At 38.9% G+C, this 19,366-nt stretch overlaps 3 protein-coding genes and 1 non-coding gene across 7 annotated transcripts; 1 reads left to right on the top strand and 3 right to left on the bottom strand.

Moving 5' to 3' along the window:
• Nucleotides 1-53: 53 nt before the first annotated feature.
• Nucleotides 54-3,068, bottom strand: ath (ATP-dependent RNA helicase DHX33). Its single transcript, XM_069048713.1, has 6 exons — nt 2,410-3,068; nt 2,112-2,357; nt 1,880-2,064; nt 1,561-1,830; nt 487-1,279; nt 54-437 (listed from the first exon to the last, which is right to left on the bottom strand). Exons 1-6 carry the CDS (start codon nt 2,833-2,835, stop codon nt 237-239), a joined length of 2,121 nt encoding a protein of 706 aa, XP_068904814.1. The 5' UTR covers nt 2,836-3,068; the 3' UTR covers nt 54-236.
• Nucleotides 3,069-3,729: 661 nt separating this feature from the next.
• On the top strand, nt 3,730-12,386 carry Rok (Rho kinase). Of its 3 annotated transcripts, none has more exons than XM_069048704.1 (9): nt 3,730-3,903; nt 4,146-4,410; nt 5,193-7,121; nt 7,510-7,533; nt 8,891-9,945; nt 10,003-10,322; nt 10,376-10,671; nt 10,739-10,964; nt 11,568-12,386. In XM_069048704.1, the coding sequence occupies exons 2-9, from the start codon at nt 4,230-4,232 to the stop codon at nt 11,656-11,658; spliced, it is 4,122 nt and encodes a 1,373-aa protein (XP_068904805.1). In that variant the 5' UTR covers nt 3,730-3,903; nt 4,146-4,229; the 3' UTR covers nt 11,659-12,386. The 3 variants fall into 3 exon arrangements, with proteins under 3 accessions (XP_068904805.1, XP_068904806.1, XP_068904807.1); XM_069048705.1 differs by having other exon boundaries at nt 4,183-4,410; XM_069048706.1 differs by lacking the exon at nt 7,510-7,533 and having other exon boundaries at nt 3,731-3,903.
• Nucleotides 12,387-12,416: 30 nt separating this feature from the next.
• qua (villin like protein quail) lies at nt 12,417-18,000 on the bottom strand. 2 transcript variants are annotated; one of them, XM_069048712.1, is made up of 14 exons: nt 17,808-18,000; nt 16,391-16,489; nt 16,227-16,340; nt 15,977-16,176; nt 15,725-15,929; nt 15,298-15,573; nt 15,021-15,246; nt 14,723-14,970; nt 14,474-14,654; nt 14,056-14,424; nt 13,844-13,999; nt 13,687-13,793; nt 13,443-13,634; nt 12,417-12,641 (listed from the first exon to the last, which is right to left on the bottom strand). In XM_069048712.1, exons 1-14 carry the CDS (start codon nt 17,832-17,834, stop codon nt 12,528-12,530), a joined length of 2,514 nt encoding a protein of 837 aa, XP_068904813.1. In that variant the 5' UTR covers nt 17,835-18,000; the 3' UTR covers nt 12,417-12,527. The 2 variants fall into 2 exon arrangements, with proteins under 2 accessions (XP_068904813.1, XP_068904812.1); XM_069048711.1 differs by lacking the exon at nt 17,808-18,000 and adding an exon at nt 16,706-16,987.
• Nucleotides 12,675-12,789, bottom strand: TRNAL-CAA (transfer RNA leucine (anticodon CAA)). The gene is made up of 2 exons: nt 12,752-12,789; nt 12,675-12,719 (listed from the first exon to the last, which is right to left on the bottom strand). It is a non-coding gene; the product is annotated as a tRNA-Leu (tRNA).
• Nucleotides 18,001-19,366: the final 1,366 nt, after the last annotated feature.

The raw sequence follows: 19,366 nt of genomic DNA on the forward strand, positions 1-19,366 counted from the left end.
GAAATGTGGGACGTTGCATACTGTTGCGAAAGTGAGGAAAAAAAAGCAAAACATTCTTAATAAAAATAGATGTAATGATATAACACATATAAAAATCATGGTTAACATATTTTAGATTTCCTAAACTTATAAAGATTATTAAATGGAACACAATAAAGTTTAAAGGAGCGAACACGAACCTCTTCACATAAAATATCATTGTAATAATAATGAAAGTATTTTTGTCGAACTTCTTATCAGCTGTCTCTTGCACACTTTACAGTGTGTGATCTCATGTAGTCCGGCGCTATCTCACTTAACCAGTCACTCTCAACAGTTGACAAAGACCTCAAATAACATTTTGTGGTTTGCACAACTTCAGTGAACAAAACAAAATGAGGTTGTTGACCATGTAAAACAGAACTGGGGTGTATTGAGACAACTTGTCTTTTATCCAACTGTAAAAAATTCTTTTAAATAAGCTCACCACAAAATAAAGATCTTTACCGTAATATACTGTCTATCTCTGTGAAGCTCTGCAACATTCATAAATAGACCTGTGAGAAGACATTTCCTGACTTGATCCATCTGACTACCACAAGATGCCACTGTCAAACCACTCCTCCTACATATTTCTTCCAACTGCGTCCTAACCTCCCTAGCTTGCAAAATATTCCTCATATTGATGTAATGTTCGTGACACCAACTTCTACTGTTCTGTCCAACATTACTAAACTCTCTATAAATATTCAACAGTGTGATATGATCACCAAGCGCCGAAAAAAACTTCTGGCGCACACTCTGAGCCTGTTCCCGTTTATTTGGCGGACTCAGGAGGATTGACTCAACGCTTAGCAATGACACTACCGTTAAGACTTCCTCCAGACATCCGTAATTTGCAGCTGACAATAATATTTTACTGAATCTGGGATCGAGGGGAAATTTCACCATCTGTTCTCCCAAAGAAGTTAACGATTTTGACTCGATATGGTCTATGGCACCAAGTAATTTTAACTGTTCGAAACCTGCCACGATAGCGTCCTCTGGCGGTTTGTCCATGAAATCGAAATATAACGCGTGGATTTCTAACGCGAGAAGTTGTAGCGCAACGGAAGTGAGATTCGCGCGTTGTATTTCCGGAATTGTGGATTTTTGCATCATTTCGAACTGAGATCGTGTGTACAGTCGGTAACAACTGCCTTCGGATTCTCGACCGGCTCTACCCGTCCTCTGCCAAGCTTGTTCTTGAGATATCCTTTGTACTTTTAAAAGTTCCAAGCCAGTTGCTGGGTGATACGTCCTTTGAAAAATAAACAATGCAGATAAAATTACAACAGAAACATGAATTTAAAAATAGTACATATATTGTACAACTAGTTATGAAAGTCATACTTTTTTTATGAATCTGCAGTTTGATTAACGAGCGCGGAGTCCGAGTTAATCAAGCAAATGAGTGAAAAAAGAGACTTTCATAACGTGTTGTACACGACATTTTTTGTGCTACTTTCATCAAGATTTTTCGTTAAAAAAAGTCAACTTTCATAATGAAGACGCAAAAACCTACTATGTAATAATAATTACCTAGCTTTAACCATTCCACAGTCAATGATGTATTTGATTCCAGTTATGGTAACACTAGTTTCAGCAATATTTGTGCTGATTATGACCTTCCTCATATTTGCTGGTGAAGGGTTGAAGACAGACATTTGTTGAGAGCTAGGTTGAGCAGCATACAATGTACACACTCTGAGTGGAGGTCCTTCCACTTCTGGGTCTTTCGCTAATAATCTAATCTGATGAGCAACTGCTTCAATCTCCTCTTGTCCAGTCAAAAATATTAAAACATCATGGCTAAAAATGGGAATTAGTTTAAAAAAAAAATTTTCTAATTTATAATTACTTGGCAGGTGCATCCCTGTGAATTTTAAAAAATGTTGCAACACATGCAGTTTGATAATCATCATGGGGTTTGATTGTGTAAAACACATTTACAGGATAAGTTCTCCCTTCTAGATAGACAGCTTGGCAGTTGTTGAAATATTTGGAAAAATGGTCTACATCCATTGTGGCAGACATAATGATAATCTAAAAATTTATTTTGAAACAATGTTCCAATCATCCAAAGAAGCTACCTTTAAGGAAGCTAAATTTTGGGTTTCTCTGACTTTTTGGGCCTTTTTAACAATCCCAAATAAAACATCTGTATGAATTGTCCTTTCATGAGCCTCATCCAAAATAATGACAGTATATTCCATCAATAAACTATCAACCATGGCTTCCCTCAGTAGCATTCCATCAGTTAAGTATTTAATTCTAGTCTTCTTTGATGTTACATCTTCAAATCTTACTCTATAGCCTACAGTGTCTCCTACTGTTTGCTACAATTAAACATAACTTAATTATAAAAAAAAACTATGTTGAAAATGCTACCCCATTTCCATATTCCTGAGCCACTCTTGTTGCAATACTAACAGCTGCTACCCTTCTAGGCTGTGTGATTCCAATTCGGCCATTATTTTGTAATCTTGCTGAATTAATATACTGTGGTATCTGAGTAGTTTTGCCACTACCAGTCTCACCCAATATAATCAAAGTGTTATGTCTCTTAATTAAATCAAGCAGTTTATTCTTTTTGTCATAAACAGGCAGTTTTGTCCTCTGTTCTTGTATACTTATTCTTTTGTTGTTTCCATTAGTGTACACAGATTTACCAGATTCATTATCATTTAATTTAATTTTTTTGGGAGATGAAGGGCCATTTTTCTTATTGAAAAAAACGGGCGTTGGTTTGGGCTTAATTTTGAATTTCGAAACATTCACTTTATTGTTTCCTACTAAAGTATACTTTGAATCCATTCTAGTGTATTTTAAGGTTATACACGTGTAAAAATTTATTTACACCATAACATGACCAAAGAACAAAAAGTTCCTCACTTACAATAAAGTAAAACGCGCATTGCACCACTTTAACGAAGCCGAAACTATAAAGTAATTGTTTAAAAATATTTTCGTCGCCAAATGGTACATAACCTCACATTATTTGAAAATCGATAGTGGTTACAGTTACATCAGTCACTTTCCGGCATTCCGGCAGTCCGATAGTGTTGTTAGATACAATACCAACAGTGTAAGTGAAGTTGCATAACTTATTTTTTCTTTATTTTTTTAGAAACGGTATGTTTTTGATCACTTTTTCTTCATTTTTTAAAATGTAAACCGTGAAATAAAGTTGTAATTTTGTAGATTTGTTTTATGTCGAAATTGTAAGACAAGTAAGTATAAATGACTTTATATTAATTATTAAAAGTTTTGGTTCGGCAACCAATAATACAGCAGTACACCGCAAAATGTGTGTTATCGATAGAGGAGTTTATAAGAAAGACCAAAAAAAGGCTGAATATCTAAATAATAAAGACTAAAAAGATTCAGTGAAAATTCAGAACAGTAATTCGGCTGTATTATTATTTACTCCACTTTCCCCGCACTTTCGCCTTTTGAACATTTCGGTAAACATTCCGGTAAATAAACATTCTGCACCAGGATATTTTTTTTCAAATTTTTTCAAATAAAATTTTGTCTTGTCTTGTAGATATCTTGACAAAAATTTACATTCACATGGTGTTTTTCTAATAAAGTTATTATTGGTCCGATTTTATGAAGAAATGTGGTTTAAATGCATGTTTGTTAAAAATATTCCCGTTTGATTAAGAGAAGTGTCAAAATTGATGAGTTGCCGTAAATATTTAACAGATGTCAGCAGTGCGGCAGTGATGATTAATTGAAAATGGCTGCTTGACCTTTGCGGAGTAAATATGATTTTTTTACGGTGGTTTGGTTAATATTTTTGTATGTGTGGCGGTTATTAGTGCTTCTTATGACTCTGAAGAAAATCAGGGACGTCTTCCATGTATCTCTAATGCTCAGGTACTTCGTCTTTTTACTTTCACCATACAAAGAAAGTTCCAAAAGCCCAGTTAAAACCAATACGCTTTTGACAGTTAACGAAATCCACCGAAAATTCGCCAAACATAATAACAACACTCTTAATTGCAATGTTGCATTCAACAAGTTTTTTCCCACATTCACCGCGACCATTAACGAACCTACTTAAAAAATTAACAGCACTTCCTCGTCTTACTTAACTGTCACAGTGATCCTCTCCATAGGTATAAGAAATCGCACTACCATTTACTGATTTCCTAGTGAATGGTCTGAACGACGTTCAAGATTTTGTTACCACAGCCGTAACCATGGATTTGATACAAGACGAAGATCGACGGAGGAGGCTTCGCCACCTCCAGGAACGGATCCAAGATTCTCGGAGCGTTGGGAACGTCGATTCCCTCTTGGACACCGTTCAAGCCCTCCACACAGACTGCGACTATCCCGCCATGAGGAAAGTCAAAAACATCGAAATGTACCTAAACAGATGTAAGTAAAATTGTTTGGTTTTGTATCATGGTGCACGAGTGTGACTTAAGTCAAAGGCCCAGTCGCATCAAGAGAAATTAAATTCAGGCAATAAACTGTTATCGCCGACTTTATTGGCTCTGCCAACATGAAAATATTGATATTGTTGTTAATCAGTCAGTTTAGAGGTTCCATTTATAAATATTTCTTATCACCAAACCATCTTCCACAACAAAGCGTTATGCTCTCCTAATCTATAAATTTCACGTAAATATTCTCAATCACTTCATTTAAAAAAAAAAAAATCTCTTCTGTATTTTAAATTTAGTTTTTTAAAGTACAGCACAATAAAAATGCATTTTAAGTAAAGTTGTTATCATTTTTTCTTGTTACAACATCATAACCATATATCTTTTACATTGTACATGGTGATGTCATTTACCAATTGTACTACTAGCGTATGCCTATTATCTGAGAATATGAAAATATGTTGTAAATAAGAAACGCCACGCTGTTGGTGTTTCAGTGTAGGCTGCACGTAATGGACCAATTTTATTAGTTGTTTGGATATAGATCAAGGTAATTGCATTTTCAAAGAACTGGAAGCAGTTCAAGGACAAATAAAATTTACTGGATAGGCACAGGAATGACTTGATCACCACCAGATGACGGCAACACCAAAGACATTTTATTGCTTGTGTTTCCCTTTTGATTATCATTTATTTATTTATAAGAACGTTTGCCTTGAGTCACATCCTGTCAAACTTCTGGCATCACTCTTCCAACAATCCTTTTTAATTCAGATGGCGACTTCGCGAATGAGGTCGTAAATATGCGCATGAAAACCGACGATTTTGAGCATATCAAAGTGATAGGACGGGGAGCTTTCGGCAAGGTGCAGCTGGTCAGGCATAAATACACCCGGCAAGTTTACGCCATGAAGCGACTGAGCAAAGCCGACCTGATCAAGCGATCAGACTCGGCTTTCTTCTGGGAAGAGAGACATATCATGGCCCACGCCTCCTCCGAGTGGATAGTCCAGCTCCACTTTGCTTTCCAAGACTCCAAACATTTGTACATGGTGATGGATTACATGCCCGGTGGCGACATCGTCAACTTGATGTCGAACTACGAAATACCGGAGAAGTGGGCCAAGTTCTACACCATGGAAGTCGTGCTTGCCTTAGATGTGATCCATTCGATGGGTTTTGTACATAGGGATGTTAAACCGGACAATATGCTTTTGGACAAGTACGGCCACTTGAAACTAGCCGATTTCGGTACTTGCATGCGCATGGACGAGGACGGCCTCGTCAGGTCCAACAACGTGGTTGGCACGCCTGATTACATCTCCCCGGAGGTGCTGCAGAGTCACGGCAAGGGGATCTACGGTCGCGAATGTGATTGGTGGTCTGTGGGGATTTTTCTTTACGAGATGTTGGTAGGAGAGACGCCGTTCTACGCGGACAGTCTCCTCGGTACATACAATAAGATCATGTATCACGAGAACAACCTGACTTTCCCCGACGAAGTGGAAATTTCTAAAGAGGCTATAGCTTTAATACAGGGTCTACTATGTGATAGAACTAAACGTTTAGGGCGGAATAACGTCGACGAAATAAAGAACCACCCGTTTTTCATTAACGATCAGTGGACGTTCGAAAACTTGAGGAACTCGGCTCCGCCTGTGGTTCCAGAATTGACGGGAGACGACGACACCAGTAATTTTGACGATTACGAGAAGGAAGAGACGTCAGAGGAAGTGTTTCCGGTGCCAAATAGCTTTCTAGGGAACCACCTGCCATTCATAGGTTTCACTTACAACTCGGATTATCAGCTCTTGTCCGATAGGGGCGACAACGTAGATAGCGGCAAATCAAATCATCTCAACGACAAAGACTCAAATGCTCAAGTAAATAAACTGCAACAACTCTTAGATCAAGAGAAGAGTAACGTAGACGAGTTAGAAGGAAAACAACGAATTTTAATTGCTCAAATCAGTAGCTTAGCTCAACGCGAATCGGAAATCCGCGAAGAAGCGTCCAAATACGAGAAAGAATTGACGATTTTGAAGCACAACCTGAAAGAAGTCCAACGCAAAGCCGAGAATGAAAGCGAGCTCAGGAAGAAAACCGAGAAGTACCTGACGGACATCAAGAAAACGCTCGAGGAAGAGCAGAACAAGAGGACTCGCGAGATGAACAACAACCAGCAACACAACGACAAGATCATCATCCTCGAGAAGCAGTTGAACGACATGCAGGAGAAGCTGAAAGTCGAAACAGAGAACTGTCAGAGGTTGCGCAAGCAAACGACGGAGCTGACGATGGCCAAGTCGGCGTTCGAGCAAAAAGCGGCGGAGTTCCAAGCGATGTTGCAGAATTTGCACTCGCAATACGACAACCTCCAAGCGGAAGTTGCCACGTTGCAGGGACAGTTGACCCAGGAAGTAGCCGCCAGGACCCAAACTTCCGAAGAGTATCTCGTCTTAGAAAACAGGTTTCAAAATGTCAACGCCGAGTTGGAGAGGGGTAGGCAGCGAGAAAGAAAGATCTTGACGGACAATTCGCAGTTGACGGAGAAGATCTCCACTTTGGAGAAGGAATGCGCAGGATTGTGCTTGGAACTGAAGGCAGCTCAGAATAGGTACCAACAAGAAGTCAGGGCGCACGAAGAGACGGAGAGGAGTAGGATGTTGAACAAGGAAGAGGCCAACTTGGAAGTTGTTAAAGGTATGTACGGTAGAGGGAAGACGTTGACATCAGTGATGAGTAGGGTTAGGCGGAAAATAGTTGGCGCTCCCCACCAGCCTGCTACAGTGCCGCACCGCTAGATTTTCGCTGCGAGCGTGAACCGTGGATCGTTTTATAATACGAGCGCGCTGCACTGGATCGTGATGGTGGGAGGTATTCTTGACGCGCTCACTATTTTTCGCCTAAGTTTAGTGATGAGTAATATGATGTGAAACTTGAATAGTTGCGGACTCCGATTGCTGATAAGGGGGTGTCGCAAAGCATTTTTGTAGTTTAGATAAGATATTCTCGTTAATGACGAAACATTAAATGCGGAGTCTGCAACTTGAAGTTGGACATTTTTTGACAGATATTTTTTTGCACGCAGAACTTATGGAACGAATTATCAAGGGTAAAAACATTTCCTACTATTCTTAGAAAAATAACGCTTTCTCTTTGTTATTTGAATACTTTTTCACGACCTGCCTGTTTAAAATTGTAGTTTGAGTGATCCAGCAGAACGCTAGTATTCGGGCGCTTTCTGAGGATATTATTCATCTTAAGTTTGTGTCACCATTTTTCTTGTTCAAATGACATTTTGAATTTGAAGTCAAAAAAACTCCTTGTTTTTTGCTGCTTTGAAATAAAATTCGTGAATGTTTTCCTTATTGTTCGTTGTTTTTGTGTTTACTGTTACATATTATTGTTTTTTGTTATATTGCGTATTGATTATTATTTTTAGTGAAGCGCCCTTTTTGTGGCGCGGTTCATCGGCGGAAATTGGCTTTTCCTCGGAAACATTTTCATAATGCATTTTTAATGAAATGAACAGGCCGGTTATAATACACTAGGTCGTGCTTTTTTTTTATCGGTTATATTTCGTAATTTGTACAGTCTCCACATTACATAGATAGATTAGTTATTTACTTTACGAGTTCGTGTGTAATTTTGGCTTTTTTTGGCATAAGTGGACCAGTTTAAAACTCGAGTGAAACGAGAGTTTTGAAAGTCCACGAGTGCCAAAAAAAGCCCAAATTACACAAGAACGAGTTGAATACAACCTTTTTTTTTGTTCGACGAGCCCCTTAAAGGCTCCAAATCGCTAAAAATCTTTAAAATTAGCTTGACGTTTCGTTTTGACAAGTTGTCAAATTTATCAAAATCCGTTCACACAGGAGAAAATTCTCAAATTCTGACAGTGTCGAACAAAAAAAATATTTATTTGTCGTCTTGCCACTTTGTAAAGAAAATCTTAATTTCACTAAATTCTTCGAAAATGTCTTAAAATGCTCTCTCTATATGTACTAGGTTGTTTCTTGTTTACATTTTTGTTTTTCCTTTTATACATCTACTGTATTGATAAATTGTTTTTCAGTGGCGCAGTATACACTAACTTTAATTAGTATTAATAAAATTCAACCATTTTATCACTTTTGAAATGATAAGCACGGTTAGCAAATATGTAAACAAGGAATTGGTTAATATTTATGAAACCTCTTCTAATTTAACAATCGTTGGATCTTCGCATTTCATCATTTCCTTATTTAGCAGTGAAAACAAACACACTGAAAATATAAGGAGCACAAGCCTCGCGGTAAATAATAATAAACTGACACATAATAGCATGTAGTAGTTTGTTTTTAAAATAAACACTGATCGTGAGTCATGAAACGTCTGTTCGACGTATTAATACCGACAATTAAAAAACCAGCAGCGATAAAAATAGTTGACAGCAATGACAAGAAAATACAGAACAATTTCATTTTTAGCTCTACAGGCGAAACTAAATGAAGAGAAAAGTGCCCGTCAGAAAGCTGACTTGAACTCGCAAGAGAAAGAGAGACAGATATCGATGTTGTCCGTAGATTACAGACAGATCCAGCAGCGGCTTCAGAAACTGGAAGGCGAACATCGACAAGAAATAGAAAAAGTGAAAGCTTTGCATAGTCAGCTCGAACAAGAGCAGCAGAAGAAGACCATCCTGCAATCGGAAATGGGACAACACATTTCCGAAATTGCCAAACTGAAGGCCAGAGAATCTCAGCTGGTGATCGAACTGAACCAGGTGCAAGAAGCCAAAAAGAAGATAGAAGAAGACTTGTTTAAGATCAAACGTGATTGGCAGATGGAACAGCTTCAGATGAAGGAGTTGCAGGATTCTCTGGAGGCGGAGCAGTATTTCTCCACTTTGTACAAAACGCAAACCAACGAATTGAGAGAGGAGTTGGAGGAGAAGAACAGGATAAATAAAGAGTTCGAGGAGGAGTGTGCCTCGTTGAAACATCAGTGTCAAATAGCTATCGCCAGGGCAGATTCCGAAGCTTTGGCTCGATCGATCGCCGAAGAAACCGTAGCAGACTTGGAGAAAGAGAAGACGATGAAAGAGCTTGAACTGAAAGATTTGTTGGCCAAACACAGGAGCGAAGTCAATTCGAAAGAAGTGATTCTTAATTCGCTCAAAGACCGAGAAATGGAGCTGAAGAAGATAAACGAACATCTCTCTAAGGACAAAGACGATATCAGCAGGCAACTGAAGCAATTGCAAGATGAGTTCAACAAAAAGGTCGGCAGCAGCGAAGAGATCGACAAATTGAAGAGCAAGTTGCAGACGGAGTCGTTGCTGAAACAACAAGCGGTCAACAAGCTCCACGAGATATTAAACAGAAAGGACTTGAGAGAGATAAAGGGCAAGAGCAAGATTTCGAACGCGGATCTGAGGAGAAAAGAGAAGGATCTGAAGAAGCTGCAACAAGAGTTGAGTCAAGAAAGGGACAAATTCAATCAGACCATGAGCAACTTCCAAAGGAGTATTCAAGAGTTGACGGTAAGTGTCGACGTCTCGGTTGAGATGTCTTTGTCATTTTTGATTCGGTCGGTTCAGATGCAATGCAACGAGGAGAGCGCGGCGAGGCAGCGATTGCAGATGGAATTGGACAGCAAAGACTCGGAAATCGAGCAGCTGCAGTTAAAGCTGGCGGCTCTCAACAGCGAGACCGCCTCGTTGAGTTCCGCGGACAACGACGGGGACGAGATACATTCCGATTCGATGTTCGAAGGTTGGCTGTCGATACCGTCGAGGCAGAATATCAAGCGGCACGGATGGAAGAAGCAGTACGTCGTGGTCTCTAGTAGAAAAATAATTTTCTACGATTCTGAGAACGACAAGCAAAACACCGACCCCGGGATCGTTCTCGATCTCTGGTAAAACGTGGCGGAGGGGAGTTGTTCCGATAACACTGTTTCGTCTCTTTCAGCAAAGTGTTCCACGTGCGTTCTGTCACGCAGGGTGACGTTATCAGGGCCGATTCCAAAGATATCCCCAGGATATTTCAATTGTTGTACGCCGGGGAAGGTGAGGCTAGGAAGACCGACGAGCAAGGCAACTCTTTGGACGTGAGTTCGATGCGGAATTTCGAAGACAAACCCGGTACCACGATACATAAGGGTCATGAGTTCCTAAATATCTCCTACCATATGCCCACAACTTGTGAAGTCTGTCCCAAACCCATGTGGAATATGTTTAGACCTCCCCCTGCGTTAGAGTGCAGAAGTGAGTGTCTCCGCGACGTTGTGTGACTGCAGGTTAGGGGACCGTTTCTAACACTGGTCGTTTGCAGGGTGTAGGATAAAGATCCACAAGGATCACCTGGACAAGAAGGAAGACAACGTGCCCCCTTGCAAACTACACTATGACCCTTCATATGCCAAAGAACTCCTCTTGCTCGCGCCCTCGGTCGACGACCAGCAGCAGTGGGTGGTTAGATTAAGCCGAAAGATTCAGAAGTGCGGATTCAAAGCCAACAATTCCAATGCCATAGATTCTTCAGCTAAGATATCGCCTAGGTGAGTTGACGTAGTGTTGGGCATGCACACGTAGCTGGTTACGCTGAGCTGTCGGTTTTTTTTTTTACAATTTTGTATACTTTACGCTTATATAGGTTCTGCATTATTCCATCTACTTTTTATTGTATATATAACATTTTTATTTTACACGTAATAGTGTACTGATGCAAATTCCATTTTGATATGTAGTTCTTTAGCGTTTTTGTAAAGAACATTGTTTTTTTCTTTTTTTCGTATCGACATGTGAGATGTTGAACTTGAACATTCAGTTTTATTTACTTCGCCGGAATCTCCAAGCGGACATTTTATTCTGAACGAACGATAGAAGTAAATAAAAGTGACATCTTGACTGCATGCTTGGCTTCAATACTAATTCTCTTCTGTATTTATGATTGTATTTTTTTATTATCAAAATTATAAATAAATTTTATGAAAGTTTATTTTGTTTTTGTTTGATCGGCGTACACGCTCACTTCCAATTCGCTTTCACACTGCTTGCAGGCCTGTTTGTATGACTGACACGAGGTTGAGGATCACTATTTTTTCAGTTTTTCTCTTGTTTTAACACAGTGCTTTTACTAAGTGTTTCTTCTACATTAACAGGGAATCGACTCGTTCTAGTTTGAAGCCATATTTGAATATCCAGCAACGATCTGCAACTCTCCCTGCTAATTCCTCAATGAGTGGCAAATGACGTTTGAATTTTAAATTAAGTTAATAACAAACTCGTTCTTGATGCTTCTAGTTTCATCACTAAAACTATGATACAGGATATCAATACTTGTTACTCTATCACATCACTGTATCGATCTTATCAGATTTTTGAACTTTCGATAGTCTATTTTGTTGTGGCACTAAATCTTAAGATGTTTAACAATAATGATTAAAAAATCGTAAAAAAGATGTTTCTCGACGCCATTAATGAATTGTCTGAGTATGTCGGTTGCTAATATTTGCTAATCCAACTGTGACGCTGTACTAATTAAATTGTTTGTTAAAGGTGCTAATTACGGTTTTGTAAAAATGTGTTTTTTTTTATTGATTATGAAATTCTTCTAATCAGCTTATGAATTTTTTTGACATGACATTCCTTTCAGTACAGTAATAAACACTTTTCTATTTTAGTTGTATATTGTTTGTTGTGTTTTTTAGATTGTACAAATTACTTTAATGCGAATTTTCATTAATTATGTTTATGTATTTATTAATCTACTTTTTTATTTCTATTTTTTTCTTTTGTAAAATTGTGCCTTAAACGTTCATTCGTAGTTAGTACTATTGTATTAACTACAAACACCAATAGGTTCTTTTTTTATTATTTTGGCATTTTAAATAGTAGATTTAAAGATTTTTGCCTTATGTATAATAGATACAAAATGTAAACCAAAATGGACAATTCTGAATAAATTGTTCTTATTTATTGACGATTCTTTTCATTACAGACAAAACACAGTAGTAACAAATTGTTTTATTATACACTACATCATCCATTACAATATAAAATAGATATTCAATCATAATATAAAAATATAAATACTAAAATAACAAGTTTTTTGTTCTAATTTAAAATAATCCGGCCCTCTTTTTCAATTCTTGTTGTTTCCAGCGCGGCAATTTTTCAAATTCTAAGTAGGTCATTTTTAAGACGGCTACAAAGTCGTCATGAGTCAAGTGCAGCTGCAATAACAATAATTGTTAAAAAAAAAAACTTGTCAGAAGTGGGATTCGAACCCACGCCCTCAGAGAGGACCAGAACGCTCATGAACCTGCAGCGCAGGCAAGGTAACCTTGAGTCTGGCGCCTTAGACCGCTCGGCCATCCTGACAGTTCGCCAGTTTGGTTTTATTTTACGATATAAATGCGCATTCAATCGTGATAATCCAAAATAGAATCAGTTTATAAAAAGAGTTAATTTTAGTTCATCATTTATTATTCCTCCTTTATATTATAAATATTAGATGTGTGGAAATCTTTTAAGTTCATGGACGTATCAGAGAGATTCAAAAATATATCAGGAATTTTTAACGATTTCAACTATTTTAGAATTTAATATTTCGAGGAAAAGAAAAAGGTTTCAATATACTCGTAAGTCTGAAGTAAGAACTTTTTGTGTAGTTACAAAAAAAAAACTAACTTATGCCAATATAAATTGCTGTTTGAAATTTGTGTTTTCTTTTGTAAAATCCAAAAATAGGTAGGTACTCCTCATACGGAAGTTCTATAGAAATAGACGTATGACGTATGTGTACATTTTCTTTTATTTAATCATTACCAAAAACCATCAAATGGATATTTTGTTGTTATCATCAAATAAAACTGAAAACATTCCACTTTTTTATACTTTCGCTAGCAAGGAACTGCTAAAAAAGCATTAAAATTTGAATTTTGTGGCAACGCCCAAAAAAAAAATATTTCTTTGGAACCCATGAATTATATCAGATGGCCTCCAAATCGTTATCAGTGTTATCACTTACGCACCTCTTTATTCAGCGCGTCCACTCTGGCAGGAAGCTTGTCATTTGGTTCTTTGAGGATGTTAAGAGGGTACTTATCGTACTGGTCGAAATCACTGTGTCCCGATGATTTCTGATATCCATTTATTTCTTTCCCATTTGTCTTTGCATTCGTCAGTTCAATATCTTGCCTCCGCTTGCCGAAAGATTTGTAACCCTTTTAAAAGAGTAAAGAATTAAATGTAGTTCAAGTAAGCAACAATCTCTACCTTCCAGAGTTTGCCATTCCACGATGGAAAAAAGCCTGCAAAAGTTGGAGGCTCGCAACCTTGACTTATGTGGATTATTGGTATATTTATGTCTCTGCCACATGGATCTAAAATTAAACATGAAAAAGAAACTCACCACAACAGAAAATTGATCAACCTGTTTGCAAATATTCGAGAGCCATGGGCAAACTTTGTCTTTGGTCTTCCTTGGAGCTCAAGTTCCCGGTCCACAAATACAGGACGTTGAAGAAATCGAGCAGCATCACGTTTTCTGGTAGGAGGTCGCTCTGGTTGAAGAAAAATATTTCTTCGACTGAAACAAGCCAGTCAAGTTTCGTTTCGATGTCACTTTCATAATATGTTACCTACCTCTAAATACTCCGCTGATTTTGGAGCAGTGAAACAGTCTCGGCGGCCTCACGTCTCCATCATTTCGAATTAATTGTGTCGCGTACACTGCTTTGCCTCCCAACATGTCGAAAAATTCCGGTTTTTCTTTGCCTTCCAAAACCAACTCAAAGTCTTTGCCGGCGAACAGTTTTGCCATTTCTCTCTGATCCCCCGTTGAGTAATGTCCGCACCAGATAAAAGCATGTTTGCCTCGCTTGAGCACGTAGCAATAATTCGAATTCAAGTGAGAGGCTTTCGGTTGCATCTGAATCGCTTTGCTGCTGGCCAGGGTCGAGCCGAAGACGTGCAGGAAGTACTGCAGAGGGTGTTTGAGATTTCTTCCCGATTCTAAAACCCAAAAACTTCACTAGAAAGTCGTTCAGATTTGACTGTCTACCATCAAAATCCGTCCCTTTCCCTTTGAAAACGATCAATTTTCCTTTAAACAACTGGAGGAAATGAGAGGGCTCCCGTCCTTGGATCACTCTCGCTTGGAATCCCAACCCCCCCAGCTCCGCATCAATTTCCATCACCTTCGCGTTTGCGTAAATGATTTCTTCTTGGGTGGCGTGAGAACCCTGCATCAGGAAGTAGTTAAAAATTTTGTTGCGGTCGAGTAAACACTGGTTTTAGGAATTCAACTCACCAACCAGTAATAGAGTAAATGTCTCTCTTCCGTTGATGTCTGATAGCTGTACAAAACAATGTAACAATCGCCATTGAAGAAGAAACCGTGACGTTCTTTAGGTATCTCGACAATGTTGTGTTGTTTTATTCTCCAGAGTGTCACAGTTCCTGAACCGTCATCAATTAGTTGAGTTTCGGCCGCTAAACTTGGCCGTTCCTCCATTGTTAGAGCGTCGAATTTCGACACCAAAACAGTCGGTTTAACACCTAAAAGAATTATTATTCAACTTTCTACAACGCTTTTACGAATTTCGTACCTCGACCAGGTGCTTTGCTTTCATCTTTCCAAAACGAGAACAACATTTTGAATTCGACAGGTTCGTACCCGTCCACCACTCTGGTTACTTTGGTGTTATTAGGGTACTTCTTTTTCTTGACAAAGCCGCGAGCGTTGCGAAGAGCCTCTCCGCGCTCTTTCTCGTTGGCTCTTTTGCCCACCCATACCCAAATCCCAAGAGTCTCTTGGTCTACTATGAATACATCCTAAAATGCCCAATTACACCAACAGTATAAAAAGAAGCGATTGTGCTTTACGTCAGGTTCCAAATCGGTTTGGTACAGAGGCCCGTTTTTTACCTCTGCCACTCTGTACTTTCCATTATTCTCTGAACACTTGTACAGACGGATGTTGGCAGACCTTTGGAAAAAACTCTGCGAGTCTGACTCGTTTTCAGGGAGAACATGTCTCTTGTCTAGAGGCAAGTATTTGTTCCACTGCTTTTTCTCCTCATCCTGTAGAGTTTTTTCGTAGCCGTCGTCCACGAAAGCGATATTCGGAATGTTATACTGTTCTTTCATTTCCGTCGACAGCTAAAAAGCGGCATGATTGTGTTATTGCATTGTACAATTTCACAGCAAACCGATCATTAAAATCGCCTTCCTAACAGTACTTCATAAACGTGTCCACTTGAAATCGCATTGTGGGACACCGTATTGTTCAAACCATGGGAAAGCTACTTACTTTGGACGCGTTCAGCTTTTCGCCAGCATCAGCAGCTCGTCCGACCCAAACAAACAAAGTGCTGGACGTGTGAAGGAGCAAAATGTCGGCGCTGTTAAACCTGTCCCAAGAAACCCCGTCCATCTGGACCAAGACCGGGGTGCACTTCCCCTTGACTTTGTACAGCTTCGGCAGACTCAAAATAGAATACTCCGACGTCAAGATTCTGCAATTGACAGTTGAAATCACTGTAGTCAGCGTTGGGGCAACTACCTCAACCCGTTCTTGAAGTAGCTCTTGAACCTTGCACTCTCATTTCCTTGCGTTTCTCGGTGTTGCGTCGTGGTTCCGTTTAGGAAGTTGTCAAGTTCGACGGTTTTGTAAGCCGCGACTCCTGATTTGTCGGGGGCGGTGGAGGCGCCCAGCCAGAAGTGGACGTGGTACTCGAGAGGAGTTCCTCGTATTTCGCGGGACTAAAAGGGTTTGTCAAGAGGGTGGATGGGAGTTGAACGTTTTGACTTACCACCGTATCAATACCGACCGATTGTCCGTAAGGAGAAGACGCGAAGACCACGTAGGAGTCGGTGTCGTAGAATATGCCGTATTGGTCTCTTGGGACGGCAATGACGCTCATGTTCTGCAAATTGGCGCTCTTGAGACTTGCGAGAAACTAGAGGAAGTACTTACTTCAATGCGCCATATCAGGAAAGCGGTAGAGGATTTGTTTATTTTTCGGAAAGCTGTGTCTACGGAACTGCTGCTTATCCCGTTAGAATAGGACTCATCCTGTAGAAGAAGATAAAAAAATAAGTAAGAAAATATTATTTTTGCTAAAGAGAGAAGCAAGGACTTGTTCTAACTCCTTAAACAAATTAGCTACTACACTCGTTAAATTAGTTTCTGCAATACAAAAAAATAGATGGAAAAATTGGTAAATTTAATAAGCAAAGTAATACTAGTGATAAGGTTTCGAAAATTATTTTGCTGGGGGGTCTAACGTACATAATCACTTTGGTGCAGTTCGATAATTTGCATTTTGACGACTTTGTCAGTCACTGTCACTGGGAAAAATCACTTTCACGACGATCAGCACTCTTATTTGGCCACAATTAATCGACTAACAAAAGCTAAGCTGCCCCTGCATGGTCTCTTTGTGGCAAATTGAACAATATCGTTAGCTGCGGTTATGATTTGACTTCACGTCTTGGCACAGAATGCGGACAACAACCGGCAAATCGCAAGTTTCTTCAAGATCTTTGAAGTGAGTGACCCCCTCCTATTCTTCCGCAGCCGTCATGACTTTTACAAAACGGTCTAATGGTTGATATTTCATTAATAATCAGTTTCCTTCTAGAATCGATAATCCAACCCAGACGGAATAATTGCCACAACAAATCTAATTAGCACTTCCAGGTCGTTTGTTATCTCGAAAGATTCGTTACGCAACGGCGAACGCTTGTTTTGGAAACTGAAAGTGCGAAAATCGGCCCAGAAGCACTTTTAAGCTCATCTCCGGTTTCGAGTAGTGATGTTTTGCTCCGGCGGGACCACTAATTGTCGATAACAGTTAATGGGTCCAATTAGGAGAACTGTAGTCGTGGTAGAACATGTAAATTTATAACTAGTGCCGAATGAGTGTCAGTGGAAACTCGATAGGAATTAACTAGCGTAATTGTGTCATAATTAATGGGACCTTGCCACTTTTTAAATGGTGATTGATTAATACCTTTGCACAACTAATTGTTGAGGTTTTGCCCAGATAATAATTTACGCAGAATAATATTTAGTAGCAATTAACTCATAATTCCAGTTTCGTTCTAAAATCGAGAACCCATAATCAGTGGTAGCAGTACCGGCAATCAATTTTTTCCAATTTTGGAGCCTCGCAAGAACTAGCGGTACAAAACTAATTAAATAAATCCCGAAAATGATTATTTTACGGTGGTCGATTGCGCATTTTTGTTAGAGACGAGCCTAGAAGTGCAGTCTTTGCGATGGTCTGTCACCTAAAGTGAAGCACTAATTACCCTCGACATGCAAAATGGCGATGTGCGCCTTAATGGCGGCCAATTTTTTAAGGTTGGTTAAGTTTTTAATAACTTACGGAAGTCATCTTCCGTGACTCCTTCATAATTGCTTGCGACACACCGGCAACAACTTCCAACTTATTCACTAATTAACACTGGCAGCACCTCGTGGAAAAACGTGATAATAAGTGCGTGATGGTGAATAAAAATGCCCTTGCATTTGCCAATATGGGTTAGAGAAGTGAGTTTTGAAATTTTTTGTCAATCCGTTTGTTTGTGAAAGGATTTCGGAAACAACCAAAGTTTATTTCCGAGCTTTTAAAGAACGGAAATACGCATTGCTGGTCGCAATTGTTTGGCAATATGGGATGATGCATTGTGATGATTTCACATTTCAATGATCTCCGCTGGTCCGACAAAACCTTAGTCAACAAATTCTTCTTGCAGTGCAGTGCTGGATGTTGTAAAACACGCTTCCTTGTCTTGCGATGAAACGACTCATTAGCATAGTTAATTTCAATTGATAATTTCAGAAAAACTCGACGCTGTTAGAACCAGTAAATTTATTATTTTATCGTTTTGCATTACCTCTACCGCATGATGCGCAATCAAGAAACCAAAACCTACCGTTATACCACTTACGCCGAGAATATTATTTTGTCCTGGTTACATGCCAAGCAAAATTAAGCCTTGCTTTGGTTTACTGTGCTTCTTCATTCTTGAAACAGTAGGTTAGAGAGAGTATTGTGTAATTTGCACGACATATGTTATGATGGCCCCTCTATTGTAGTACCCAGTACTGACATATCAACGAAAAATCTTCACCAGAAAGTGGATCCGGTGAATGCTCAACCACGAATTTCTACCTCGTGCAGAAGATTACCGTGTCAAGATACCACTGATATATTATCTGCTCTGAAATTGTAAATGTTTCCAGTTTGAATTGTTCATTGTAGAATGGGAGGTCATCATAAACAAAAACTTGACAATTGCTGCAGTTTTTCTGCACACAGACGATGACGTACAGAATGTGGGCTGAAAGAAGTACCGACTCCCATTAATAAGGGACGATTTTTGAGCCACGCAACAGTAGGTACTTAAAACGGTAAAAAATTAAAGCATAATGTTGTAGTCGGTGAAATGAAGAAAAGTTTTTATTAACCGTGAATATCATTCAACTTTGGAAAAGTACTGCCTGTTAAATTTTACTTAGAACGCTTTATTTACGAGGATTTGTACATGGCGTTGTACCGTTCAGAGAGTACCGTAAAATTATACAATTAGGAAATAAACAAAAACAAATAAGTTTATTGAATGAGTTCGTTGTAGAATACGTTTTTGCACCTTTGAGTGTTTCTCAGTGTTTTATGAATAAATATATCAATGTAGCAAATGAGGTTGTTTGTGGACTCAAAGGAGTAAAGAAAAAGTGCTGAAATGAAAATCGGTTTCTTTGAATGCTTCGAGAGTTGTTTAAATAACAATTTGGGTTTAGTAAATAATGGTTGCAATAAATATTGCAAAACAGTAATTGTGTGTGATACGGGGTTATGGATATTTCCATAAAAGTCATTTAATTGTTAGAAAATTTTATTTCGTGATTTTATTTTAGTTAATAGTACTCACAGTTTTGTAT

This window comes from Tenebrio molitor, chromosome 5, assembly GCF_963966145.1.
Source record: "Tenebrio molitor chromosome 5, icTenMoli1.1, whole genome shotgun sequence".
NCBI lineage: Eukaryota > Metazoa > Arthropoda > Insecta > Coleoptera > Tenebrionidae > Tenebrio > Tenebrio molitor.